Source organism: Pseudomyrmex gracilis, unplaced genomic scaffold (assembly GCF_002006095.1).
Source record: "Pseudomyrmex gracilis isolate BER0280 unplaced genomic scaffold, ASM200609v1 scaffold_2, whole genome shotgun sequence".
NCBI classification, from domain to species: domain Eukaryota; kingdom Metazoa; phylum Arthropoda; class Insecta; order Hymenoptera; family Formicidae; genus Pseudomyrmex; species Pseudomyrmex gracilis.
The window spans coordinates 555343-568981 of NW_018020586.1; the positions used below are offsets into that span (position 1 = coordinate 555343).

At 48.5% G+C, this 13639-nt stretch overlaps 1 protein-coding gene across 3 annotated transcripts; it reads left to right on the forward strand.

The window, feature by feature from the left end:
* The first annotated feature begins 255 nt into the window (after positions 1-255).
* LOC109853184 (ubiquitin carboxyl-terminal hydrolase 34) lies at positions 256-13503 on the forward strand. Of its 3 annotated transcripts, XM_020425061.1 has the most exons (11): positions 256-470; positions 1155-1251; positions 1386-1746; positions 1838-2135; positions 2268-3011; positions 3090-9865; positions 9959-10149; positions 10261-10438; positions 10531-10697; positions 10909-11579; positions 11663-13503. In XM_020425061.1, exons 1-11 carry the CDS (start codon positions 428-430, stop codon positions 12478-12480), a joined length of 10344 nt encoding a protein of 3447 aa, XP_020280650.1. In that variant the 5' UTR covers positions 256-427; the 3' UTR covers positions 12481-13503. The 3 variants fall into 3 exon arrangements, with proteins under 3 accessions (XP_020280650.1, XP_020280632.1, XP_020280642.1); XM_020425043.1 differs by lacking the exon at positions 256-470 and having other exon boundaries at positions 481-1251; XM_020425053.1 differs by lacking the exon at positions 256-470 and having other exon boundaries at positions 481-1251; positions 3102-9865.
* The last annotated feature ends 136 nt before the right edge of the window (positions 13504-13639 follow it).

The window sequence follows — 13639 nt, forward strand, 5'->3', positions numbered from 1 at the left end:
GATCGAATAAACGCGCGGCGTCCGTGAAATCCGGGGCCCGAACCGAATTTTCCCGGGGGGGGGCCCGAGAAACGCGCGCGGCGGCGTCACGACACGTGTTTCCGTACCCCGCCTGGTTGTTTTTTTTTTTTTTCTCTTTATTGTTTCTCTGTTTTTTTCTCCGGTGAGAAATTTTTGCGCGACGACGCGCGCCGTTCCTTCCCCCTCTCTCGGCGAAGCGTACGACGAATGGGACGCCTGGCCTGGCCGCACAAAAGCAATATGGTGGTACGGTCTAGGGGTAAATCGGGGCGCACACAACACGGGGTTGTTTGATAATACCGTGTGTCTTCTTCGTTGGGCGACGTGCGTGTTTCGTGATCGCGCGCGAGAGTAATGAACTTGACGTGACCGAGAGCCTCTCGCCAGGCTGGAGAATTCGGGAACCATGTGCGATGTGTGCGTCGACTTTCACGATCTTCTGCTTTCCTGTGAGTAAAATTCCTCGATACACACAGTGGCGTTTTTCTCGCCCGCACAATTCTCTCTTTCTCTTTCTGTCTTTCTCTCTCTCTCTCTCTCTCTTTCTCTCTCTCTTAACCTAACGCACCCGCGTGCTCGCGGCTTCCCTTCGCGAGGAACCGAACGACCCGACCCCCGTGTCCCATCGGGAAGACGTCGTCGGGACGTAATGTCGAAGAGTAGCGCGCGTTTACTCCTCGCTGTGGAGTGGAGCGTCCTATAACCTTAATCGCTCGTCCCCTTTTTTTGTTTGGGACACCTCGACGAGAGGCGTCGAACGCGCAGCGATTTCAGCGCTTTGTATTCGGCGAACGCATACAATCTCTCTCTCTCTCTCTCTCTCTTTTTGTCTCTCTCGCACGTCCACGTTAAATCGCGACTCCAGCACGAGGAAGGATTGCGGGGACAACCTTTGGTCTCATTGTTGAATGGCGGAGTGGAAATCTCGAATCGAACATGTGGCACGACAAGCGCAACAATGTATATAACGTTAGCGATTCCCGGAAACGACTCGCGCGTCGCACGGAAAAAAAAAAAAAAACAAATAAAACAGAGATGCAACGAGAGATTATCCGATGATAAATTTTTTTTACGTAACGAGGAGGTAAATTTTAATTTTGCAATTCTCGTTTGTTTTTGTTTTGTTTTTGTAGTTGACGAACGATCGTCGAAGGAACAAGATGCGTTGGCGACATTGTGCGTAACGGATGTGGACACGACGCTACATTATGTGAACCAATGGGTGCAAAGGTAAACTGATTTGCATTGAAAGAACTTTAACACAATTTGTTTCTTGTCAATCTGTTCGACGACGAAGAAAATCCACACGAAAAAAAAGATTTTAATGTCACGTCGCGTGTCTCGTCTTTTTTTTTGTTTTTCAGACAATGTATGTGCTGTTATCGCGAGATCAAGAACTTCGACCGATTCATAAGGCTGACCCAGAGCGTTGTGCTCTGCACGCTGCAACAGTTGCAAGCTATACAGCAAAATGAGCAGCGAGACGAGGCCGCCAAGGAGGTGTCCAAGGAGGGAAAGGATGAGGATGAGAAGAACGTTAAACGAAAATCGGGGGACAATGCGGATCAGGCGCAAGCGTCGGAAGTCAGCCCGACGAAACAGACCTGGTCGCAACAGGACAGAGAGCGATTGTTTCATCTTCTTTCGAAAATTTTTTTACTCAACTTCCCACTCTACATCGCCATGAAGCACGGCGGCGTGATAAATCCTCTTGCTCCTGTTAAGGTGAGAGAAGACAACGCTTCGCGTATTCGTCCCGCGGATTCACGCGTTATAATGCAAATCAAAATTCGCACTTTTTTGAAACATTTGACAGGACGAAGGCGGTTATTGCGAGCCGCACGATCCGGAAGTACCGGCGCCGCTGATTCGCGCGGTGTCCATATTTTGCCACCAAGGCGGATTTAATTTGATGTCAGCTTGCTTCGACATGGAAAGCACACTGCCCGTTAGCCTCGCGCACTCGATGGTTGCCGTTATTTGCAATCTGAAACTTTGGTTGAACTACGCGAGCGTGATTCAATTGTTTATACCGTTGCGCAGTCGCGTTATGAAGTACATGTGTCGCTTGGGGGACAAGGAACTGCGCACACCTGCCGTCAGAACCATGGCAGGTAAGTGTACAGACGTAAACGATATGAAAAAATGTACGTGTCTGCAAAATTGACTCTGTGGTGGTCTTTTTCTTTTTTTTTATTTCTCTCTCTGTCTGCCTCAATACACATTAGACTTATTTTTCTGTCCAGACTTCATGTGGAGCGCGGTGAAGGATCCGATCGACGCAGTTTTGCCAAGTTTCGATCGGGACGGACTTGATTTGGCATTTAAATATTTCACCAGCACGACCCTGACCATGAGATTGGCCGGTGTCGCGCAGATAAATGCTCACATTACCGCGTCGAACGAGCTCTGCAACAGCGAAACTGTTGCCGAGGTCGAGCAAGTGGGACACGCGCTCGCTGCCTGGCTGACGGAGAACAACATCATAACCCACATATTCGGACCAAATCTACACGTAGAAGTCATTAAGCAGAGTCATATTATATTAAGTTTCTTAGCGATGGAAGGTAGAATCACATCCTCGGACATGGACACCATGTGGCAGGCCGCGCAACTTAAACACTGCGGCCGTCCGGTGTACGATCTGTTGGCGCCCTTGGTCAAACATCTAGCCCCCACACCCGTGCTTCATCTGTACTCCCTTCTGGGCAAATTAGAACCCAAGGACCACACAGAACAAAGTTTGTTTTTAGCGTCAGCCTTGATCAAATTCATTTGGACGTCCGGTCGCTCGGCTTATCCGAGAGGTCTGGTGATGAAAAACAGAGAAATTCTGAGAAGCACCAGCGGAGTGGGCGGGAGTAGTAGTAGCGATCCGAGCGGGATGGACGGCAGCAGCCCGGAAGATGACGAGGAAGAACCCAGCCCGACGTTGTCCGACGGACCGTCGCCTAGAAAGCAAGCTAGAACTGACAGCAGCGACGGCGAAGGTACACTCGATCGTATTATCTCGCATTAGAGTAAATCTTTCACATGGTCTTTAAATTGAATGTGTGCAACATTTGCAGGTCATTACAAAGGGAAAACTCTGACCACCACCACGATCGAGTCGAGTCTCAACGAGATCGAAAGTCTGAATTCCGATAAATTTGAATATAACAGGGAATTGATTAAGGACACGTCGACGAGCGCTGTCCGAGACGAGGTAAAGAATAAACAAAGCGGATCGGACGCTGAAGCCGACACAGAAAAGTCCAATACGGAAGAGACCTTCGTGCACGAAAAGAAAAAGAGGAAAATCCTGCGCAAACGAAAGAGACCGCAAAAACGATCTTTGAGCGCCGTTGAGAAAACATTGGAAGACATCGTTGGCCAAGACGTTAATATGAAATCGAAGGATTTGCTCGCTGATGCGAAAAGCAGAACGGAAGATGTGTTGAACGGCAGCTTGGACGTGGGCGCTTTGGCTTCCTTGGACGAACCAAAAGGTATTGACGCGTTAGATCGCGTCAAGCAACAAGCAATGGCTTTGGATCCAAATGATCAACAAGTTCCCACTACGGCGGCGTTGCTGAGACGGGCCAACAAAAACAAATACAGCATGTCCATAGTAGGATACAACGTGGATCGAGCCGATTCCGCGGACAGTTCGCACGACGACGATAGTGATGTAGCCGGAGTGCTCGCCGCCGCGGACGGTCCGGGTGCGGTTATATCCGAGCTCGCTGGATTGGTGCATGCTACTGGTCCCACGTTTCTGCCCTCGGGGTTGGACGAGATGCTGTCTGACGAAGAGGGCTCGTACAGTAGCAGAATATCGAACAAAAGTGAGAAGAACATGGCCGATTTTGATGGCGAGGAAAGCGGCTGCGAAGAAGAACTGGCCCAGTTGGCTGCGCGTCATCTCACCGCCATCCAAATGCAGGCCTATCATCCTCATCATTCGCACTCGGCCATGACGACTATGAGGAGATCGGTTTGTCAACCGCCACAAGTGCGAGCTGCTCGACAAACCGCCACGAGGTTGAGCTCGCAATTTAACTTGGACACAGTTTGCAAACCGGGCAACACATTATTGTGGGATCTTCTTCAAGACGATAAAATAGGCCAGTTAGGAGAAGGCCTGGCCTTGGAAGCAGAGAAAGCTCTGTGCAATCTTCTTTGCTTCAATGTCGATCGCTTAATTCCAATGAAATTCATAGAAGGCTGTTTAGAGAATTTAGCGACTAATCGCTCTGTAGTAGTTTCTCTAAGACTGTTGCCGAAGCTGCTCGCGAGTTTCCAGCAATTCGGTGCAATGGACGCGCACACAATCACGACCTGGGCTGATCGCGAGCGTGGAATGATGAAGCATTTCTTCAATAATCTCAAGACGTACACTAGCACGGGGCCGAAAAGTAATTTATATTCGCATCAAACGGAAATACAAGTTAGGCTGCAATTTCTGTCGTCGATCTTCTCGCCTTTGGGTTCGCCCGACTGCTTTCGCTTGAGTCTTGAACAAGTAGACATATTGTGGCAGTGTTTGTCGCAAGACCCGATCTGTGCGGACGAGCTCTTCAGTTGGTTGCTCAGTCAAGCAAAATCTACGGAGCAACACGCTTTAGGAATGGACACGCTTAAACATCTGTGCATGCGCAAATTGCCGAGTTTACCACCGGAGACTATCAGCATGACGGGCTTGAGTCTGTTTCAACAATTGTGTAACCTGGCGCGCCTGGCCGCGGCGCATTTAGACAGACCGCTGAGGGACGTAGACTCGGTAGGCATGGACTTTCTGTGGCGAATCGCTCTCAAAGCAAAAAGCACAGATGTTAGTATGGCAGCTATACAATATCTCAATGGTTACTACATGTCGCGACAACTGACGCAAGAAGCAGAATTCGTTTCGCAGTGCATGATGCATCTCGCAGCGGCCAGCGCCGATCTCGAAACAAACGAAGAGGCTAGTTTACGCTGCATACAACGCGCTCTGCTTCTGCTGAGAACACATTTGGAAGCTTTTCGAAAACGATACGCCTATCACTTGCGTCGCTGGGTGCTAGAAGGTAGAGGCGCGGCGAGTCACGTAGCTATGAACACATCCGAAAAGGGCCAACAATTAAGAATCTTCGTGCAACCCGCTGGTATACCGGAAAAGACAAGCTTCACTCTCCTTAACACGGACTATGTGGCGGACCTACGTGCTGAAGTGGCTAAGTGGTGGGACGATACACAGAACGCTCAAGAAAAATCCACAACTTCTGCGAATGCTGCTCAGAACGGTGGATCAGTCTTGGGATCGTTACTTACCGACGGTCCTATCAGAATGATAACTCAAGGTCAAGAGTTGACCATCGAATTCGACGAAAAGACATTGCAAGAGATGGGTTTTAAAGACGGACAATTGGTATTTATTTCACCTGGCGCTAGTAGAAGTAACAGCGGCGGTGGTCGTTGCAGCAAGCGAGACATTGACTCGCCATCGTTATTACCACCTCCGCCTAGAGACTCCTTGCCGACCTTGCTGTTGCTTCGACCGCAGTACTTCGAGCAATTGTTCACGCTCATGAGGACTCTCAGCGCTATGAGAACGACCGTGAAAGGTGGCCAAGAGATTCCTCATACGAAGGCTCAAGTGCTCTCGCGCAGAGTTTGGGACACGCTCACCTTGTTGCCCACAAGTCCGACTCTGCTGCGAGGTTTTCAGAAACTCGGCGAGACATCTCTTCAGGAATTGCTCGATCCAGCGAGTCCGCAGAAACTGATGTACTCTCTTTACATAGTCGAATCCTTAAGCCGACGAGGCACAACGAATCAATCGTCGTCTAATAACACAGCCGCGTCGACTACGACGCACGAGGGTGGCGGAGACGCGGACGACAATCACGATGACAAAGAGAAGGACGTGGCTTGGTCGACCTTATTTGTGCAACACGGCGGACTGCGACATCTGTTCGACATCTTTATGTCAGGCTGTCTGGAGCAGGGAGACGGCAGCGAATGGCAGCAAGACTGCCTGGCCAGTTTGCTGAAGCAGCTTTGTCATCTTGGCGTCGTGAAGGAGGAGAAGAAACGCAACAAAGCAGACAAGCAGCCGTTGCTGGTGCCCAAACTCAGTGAGGCAATGCTGAGAATGATGAATGTCGACACTGTTATGCCGAGAATTACAAGCATTCTGAATGACGCTTCGCTGCCGCTCGATCCGAATCACTACAAAACGGGACTTTTCGGCCGATCTCAGGTGATACATTACGCTATGGCTTTGTTAGTTTGTTGGGTGCATAGCAATCCGGCCGTCAGGCAGTATCTGTTCTCCTCGTCCGAGCCGTTCGGGAAAACCTGGCTGCGCAGATTGTTGCTGGAGGATCCCGAGCCGGCGGTGAGACGCGAAGTCTGTACAGCTTTGTACAGATTGTGTTTAGGAACTACCGGCGAAGACAATTCAGACAATTCGGACCAATTGCCAGGATTAATAGTGCCCATGTTGAACACCTTGTTGGAGCATCTCGTGATCGCCGAAGCTATGCAACCTTCTCATCGCAAGCCGGATTTACCGCTGCACTTGCATCCTGCTCTGGACGACGGAAAAGAACCCTACGGGCCAGCTTGTAAGGACTATTTCTGGCTGGTTTGTCGCCTGGTGGATTCTCTCCCGGACGAAGCGATTCGTGACAGTTCGACGGACGAGACTTCCGGCACAACCATCGATCTCGAAACACTGGCTATTCGCGTGATCGACTCCGTGCTCAACAGAGAACATCTGGAGACGCGGCATAACACAGTGGAAGACGACGCCCTGGTCGGGTTGCTTAATCTCACTTGCAACATAATGACGCACAATCCTCCGTGCAAACAAGGCAAGATCGGACAAAATCTGCTGAATCAGGTATTTGACTTTCTGTTTGCGCTACCGAGTCCGAGAAGCAAGCACATGCCCAAGTGCAAGAGCCAAGCGTCCAGATCGGCTGCTTTCGACCTTCTGATGGAATTGGTGAAGTCGGCGCCCGACAATTACAAGATACTGCACGAAAAGCTGCTCGCCCAACATCGTCCAGGACCGCATTCGCCGTATCCGTGGGACTATTGGCCTCACGAGGACGGACGTTCCGATTGCGGATACGTGGGCTTGACAAATCTGGGCGCGACTTGCTACATGGCCAGTTGCATGCAACATCTGTACATGATGCCGCAGGCGCGCGTCTCCATACTGGGCGCGGATTGCAGCCGAGCGAACAAGCATCAGCTAACTCTGCGAGAACTGCAAAGAATGTTCGCTTATCTGTTGGAGTCGGAGAGAAAAGCATACAATCCTAGAAGCTTTTGTCGCGTGTACACAATGAATCACGAGCCTCTGAACACAGGCGAGCAGAAAGACATGGCCGAGTTTTTCATCGATCTCGTGTCCAAACTGGAAGAGATGACGTCCGATCTGAAGAATCTGGTCAAGACGTTGTTCTGCGGCGTGATATCCAACAACGTTGTTTCCCTCGACTGCGAACACGTTAGCAGAACACTGGAGGAATTCTATACCGTCCGATGTCAGGTGGCAGACATGAGAAATCTTTACGAGAGTTTGGACGAAGTTACGGTTAAGGACACGTTGGAGGGCGATAACATGTACACGTGCTCGCAATGCGGCAAGAAAGCGCGAGCCGAGAAACGAGCGTGCTTCAAGAAGCTGCCGCATATATTGTGCTTCAACACGATGCGCTACACTTTTAACATGGGCACCATGCTGAAAGAGAAAGTCAACACGCACTTTAGTTTCCCACTTAGACTTGACATGTCCGGTTACGTCGAAAAGAAGCTCATGCCGCAACACTATCAGGACGAGAAGAAAGCGGCGTCCGAGAAGAGAAAGGCCGAAACGGACGGACATCCGACGTCCTTGTTGGTGGACGACGAGGAGGAGGAGGAGATGGAACATTATCAGTACGATTTGATCGGCGTGACCGTGCACACGGGAACGGCGGACGGCGGGCATTACTACAGTTTTATCAGAGATCGCACGTCACCCAACAAGGATAAGTGGTTCCTGTTCAACGACGCCGAAGTTAAGCCGTTCGATCCGAATCAGATCGCGGCCGAGTGTTTCGGCGGCGAAATGACCAGCAAAACGTACGATTCGGTGACGGATAAGTTCATGGATTTCAGTTTCGAGAAGACCAACTCGGCGTACATGCTGTTCTACGAGTGGTGCGCCGATCCCGGCGAGCAGACGAAGGAAGAAGAGGCCACTGTCTCGAGTCCTACGGCCGATAATACCGATCAAACCAACAACACCGGTCGATCATCGACCTCGCTGGTGCGCAACAATATGAACAAGTTGCCGCCGTTAGAACTTAACAAGGAGCTCGAGGATTGGATCTGGCAAGACAACATGCACTTTTTACAGGACAAGAACATATTCGAGCACACCTACTTCGGTTTTATGTGGCAGATATGCGGCTACATACCGCAGACGTTGCTCTCCGTGCAGCCGGACATCACGGAAATGTCCGCCGAATTGTCCACGTCGTTCTTCATGGAGACGTTTATTCACGCGAAGGAAAAACCGACTATGGTGCAGTGGGTGGAACTGCTGACGAAGCAGTTCAACGGCTCGGCCGGTGCGTGCGCGAGATTTCTAGAGCGGATGGCTGGCGATTCGTGGTGGCCTATTCAGATTCTAGTCAAGTGTCCCAATCAGATGGTCAGACAGATGTTTCAACGGCTATGTATTCACGTGATTCAACGATTGCGATCTACTCAGGCGCCGCTGTATCTTCTGTGCGACGAGGAGAACGATGTTAACACCGTCGGCACGCGATCTTGCGTCACGCGATTCGTCAGAATGTTACTGTCGCTCATGGAACACGCTAAACAACACCTCAAGCATCTCACCGAGTACTTCACGTTTTTGTACGAGTTCAGCAAAATGGGCGACGATGAGGCTGTCTTTCTGATCAGAGTTCAGGCCATCTCTACTATGGTGAACTTCTATCTCGGACACAAGACGCACGAATTCGTTGACGCGATCAGCGAGGAGGAAGAAGAAGAGGAGATCGTGACCGTGCCTTCGGAGAAACTCCGACCTGCCTCTTTGGACAAGATGATCACGCTGATAGCGTATCTGGTCGAGCGCAGCAGAGGACAGGATCACAGACTGGCTTTGTCGCCGGCGGATCTGAGCGCAGTCGCGGGCGGCAAAGGCTTTCCTTTTCTTTATCAACAGACGCGAGATGTCATAAATCTCGCTCAGACCAGAAACTTGATCCAATCGTTGTGTCGTTGGAACGACAGACTAGCGATACACATCGTTACTATGATATTCCAGGCGATAATGAAACATACTGACGTTTGTCAGCCGTTCTTTAAGCTGCTGACGTTGCTGACGGAAAGCACGGGGTTGAGCGGATTGCCATGCATGACTCAGCTGATTCTAAGTCGAGTGTGGGAAGCAGCTAGAGTCGCTCCGCACGGCGCTCTCGAGTGGTTGGCGCTTGCTGTTACGAGAAGCAAATTGGCCCACGCTTGGGTGCTGCAAGGACTCGACAACTGGCTGCAACACTTTCTTCTCGAGCACTCCAATCAAAGAGTCCGTTCGGCAGCAGCCTTTCTCTTGGTATCTTTAGTTCCGTCTCCGCACTTCAGACAAGGTTACCGCACCTCGCATCGCGTCAATCTGGCTTGCAACTCCTCCAGAGAGCTACAACTGTCGTCGGAAGCTACTCTGATACTGCATCAAATATACACGGCGCTTCTGAGATTGTTGCAACCCGCGCGCAATTTCATCGACATACAGACTCACGGTACAATGAAGCTCACTGCCTACTTCGCTCTACTCACGTATTGCGCGGTCAGCAAGACCGAAAAGTTAATGGTAAGTAAACCATTTTATATTGCTTTTAAGGCAAAACTAATAACGAGAGACAGAGATCAATTTTCATTGATTACGCACGATTGCTCTTTGCAGTTCAGCCAGTATCTCAACGACTTGTGGACGCTTTTCCATCCGAAACTATCGGAACCGAGCATTCCCGTGCATCATAACAAGCAAGCGGTCCTCCTGTTCTGGTACCACGTTTGCTCCGATTGTCCAGAGAACGTCGCGATGATACTTCACAATTCTCATATAACCAAGAATATTGCATTTAATTACATACTGTGAGCACCGTATTTTTATCTCTCTTCAGTTTTTTTTTTTTTTTTTTTTTTTAATATAAAAATGATTTTTTGTATATTGTTTCTAATTTCTTTTTTTCTTGTTAATCGCAGAGCTGATCACGAAGACCAAGATGTGGTGCTGTTTAACAGAGTTATGTTACCCGCTTATTACGGCCTCTTAAGACTTTGCTGTCAACAGTCGCGCAGCTTCACAAGACAGCTGGCTGCGCATCAGAATATTCAATGGGCTTTCAAGAACATTACTCCTCATCCTACACAGTATTCAACGGTAAAAAAAAAAGCTCATTCGCATTTCGTCAAACGTTTATCATTCGAATGTGAAATTTATTATTCCATTAATTTTTGTTCTGTGGAACACAGGCGGTGGAAGAATTGTTTAAACTGATGCAACTGCTGGTTGCGAGACATCCCGATCAAACGGAACAGGAAGAGGCAGATATCGCATCCTTTAGAAGAGGCACATTGTCTTCTTACTTACAAGGACTTGACGGTCGTTCGTGTTGGGCAACTCTCATTTCTGCTTTTCGGTATACTACAATATTGTTGTTCTTCGGTAATTGTAAGGTTTTCATGTGCTTTTGTTTTTTTTTTTACGTGAGGGAAATGCCTACGCATACCCTTGGGGGAGGGTCTCCGCTGCTCCTACTTTGAGGCCGCGTGCAGGACCTCCACCCCGATCAGTCACGACCCGTGCTAACTTCAATGTAACAAATTATCTATGTTTCTTTTTTTTTTCAGAATTCTCATCGAGTCGGATGACGATCGTTTGTACGTCGTTTACAACGGCGGTTTGAATATGGCCCTCGAAGCGTTTCACATGTTGCATATCATGTATCACGAGGCAACAGCGTGTCACGTTGCCGGCGATCTCACAGAGTTGATCGCCATCATTGTCGAACTCGTGCGCTGTGTTCGCACGGCGCGAGACGGACCGGACGCCAGAAACATTATAATCAACTCCAAAGAATGGCCTGACGCATTGCGAAAACTTGCGACGCTGTTGAACACGTACAATCCACCGGACATGAGAAACTTGGCTATAGATCTTTTGAAGGAATTCGTCATGCTCGTTCCTTCCGAAGCAATAATGGCGTTAGCCCCATTACTCTCACACTGCCACGCGGCTCTTCAGGAGTCCCATGCGGCTGTCCCGCCTGGACCTTATCTTCCGCGAAGGTCCACTCCGCCCGGAAAGCTGGCCACCCGACCTACCAGGCCGATGGTTCAGATGGCGGTGTCGCAATCTCAGTTGGAAACGTCAAAAGGAGTAGATCCGGAGTACGATAACGCTTTGCTTGAGTTTTATTTGCCGTATCACGAGCTGATAGACGTCATGTGCAGATTAGCGATTAATCACGACTGTATGACAGAGTCGTTAGTAAATTTAAGCGCTATGCTTGGATTCGAAGGTGAGTGAGACGATTACGATTGATTCGCGCGCGCGCAAAAAAAAAATATTGTTCAATACTTGAATGTTTCTGAACGTTTACAGGTGTACCTTTGCACTTGCCCCTGTTCCCGAGACTGTGGTTAGACGTGCACGCCGCCACACACTTAGACAGAAAGCACATCACGTCTCTCCTTTGTTCTTCCTACACAGTTGATTACGTCGATTCTGTGTTACTTGACGAGAGATCGTCGTTGGGAGTTCCAGCGATACATTCTTTTCTCAAGACTTTCTTCCCGAAGCTAGCCAATCACGTGTTGACCGAGCAGACGTGTCTGCTCATCGACAATCTGGTCAGTTCGCTAACGGCGAAGGTAGAAGCGGTTGACGTGGAAGCCTCGGCGCACAGATTAACCGGCGATCTGCGCGCTCTGGCACTCGTTTACAGCAGTAGCACAAGACTGAAACCACCTGCCAGCCTGTTGCCGGCTCTAGAGACTCTATTGTCGAGAACTCGAACTATTACGGTGAAGGATAACTGTTCCTCATCGGAAGTGGAAACGTCTTCCAAGAGACGTAAGTTGTGCGGCGACAGTGAAACGTCCGATAAGGATTTATGCGCGCCGGCAAAGGACGTCGATATGGAGAACAACGTTTCCGAGGCGGAGGTCGACAAGACCGACACGGCGAACGACGCTTCCGATTCCGGGGACGACAAGGCCGCCAGGCACAAATCGTCGGGCAATAGTCAAGCGGAGGCGATTGCCACAAGCGGCACCGTGTCGCCGCCAAGTCTGGTCACGACCTCCAACAGTTGTACAAATCAATTACGCTCGTCGGCCAACGTGTCGTGGCTTGAGATGCTCGAAAAGACTATCGTCGATCTCCAAACGATCGTGCAAGTGCAAAGCAAGAACAATTGAAACTGTAATCGTGTAAAACGACAGAGTGCGCGATGATGCGGATCGTGTATTAGGTAAACGTCAGACGAATTTGATCGATCAGTTCTACGACGTGTAATTGTGTGTGTGATCTTTGTGGCGCCGATAGAGAGAGAGCGAAGTTTAACGGTGTGTTTTTATTTTTTTGCGCTCGTTTAAAAAAAAAAAAAAAAAAAAGTCACAGATCCAACTTGCGTAATACAATTAGTATATATATAATAAATCATTATATATATGTACATGTATATGCGTCTCTCAAAACCGCGATTTACTTTTTGGATATACGTAGGAGGATAAGGTATTTTCATTACTCGATTTGTTAAGTTAACATTAAAACAAAAAAAAACAAAAAGCCGTACATTACAGTCGTATATCTGACCCGAAGTTTTTCGTCTAAAAGTAAAAAATAAGATAACGTTTGTTAGTGCTGTGAGATAGATTACTTCATCATTTTTTGTCTCTTGGCAATGGGGAAAAAAAAAAAAACAAACAAACATAATGCGTGCACTTGATGCGTGCAATAACGTAACCTATCCAGTATTCAAGAAAGCGCAATTGTGACTGATAGTAAATTTTAAGATGAATCCTGCGGCACTCCTCGCGCGACGCTCGCACATCTTGTGAATTGTGTGTGTGTGTGTGCGTGACGTCGGAGGCGAGATAATTTAAAAACGATCTGTCGAATTGAAAGTGAGTTCGCGCGAAAATCAAGGTTGCAACTTTGATGTGTGTACTTTCGCCTCCGACCTCACCCCCCTGACGATCGAGCGAGTGTCGAAGAGGTCGTCGATAAGAAAAAAAAAAAAAACAAAAACAAACATCGCTATCGAGATAAAAATAAACTACGTTTACGCCGCAAATTTATTTCTACACGTGCTCTTCTTACCGCGTGTGTGTGTGTGTGAAAGGGATCACAGGGTTTTTTAAGAAATCATTTGAGAAAAAAATCGTTTAGGGAAACAAAAACAAAAAAAAGAACGAATAAAGACGGTGATGTTCGATCAATCGATGAAAAATTTATTTTGTACATGTATATCTTACTCTGTATGTTTTATCCTTTTTTTTGTCAAAAAAAAAAAAATAATAATAATAATAGTATGTTAAAATATAATGAATTTTTTTCGCAATATTTTTCTCTCTC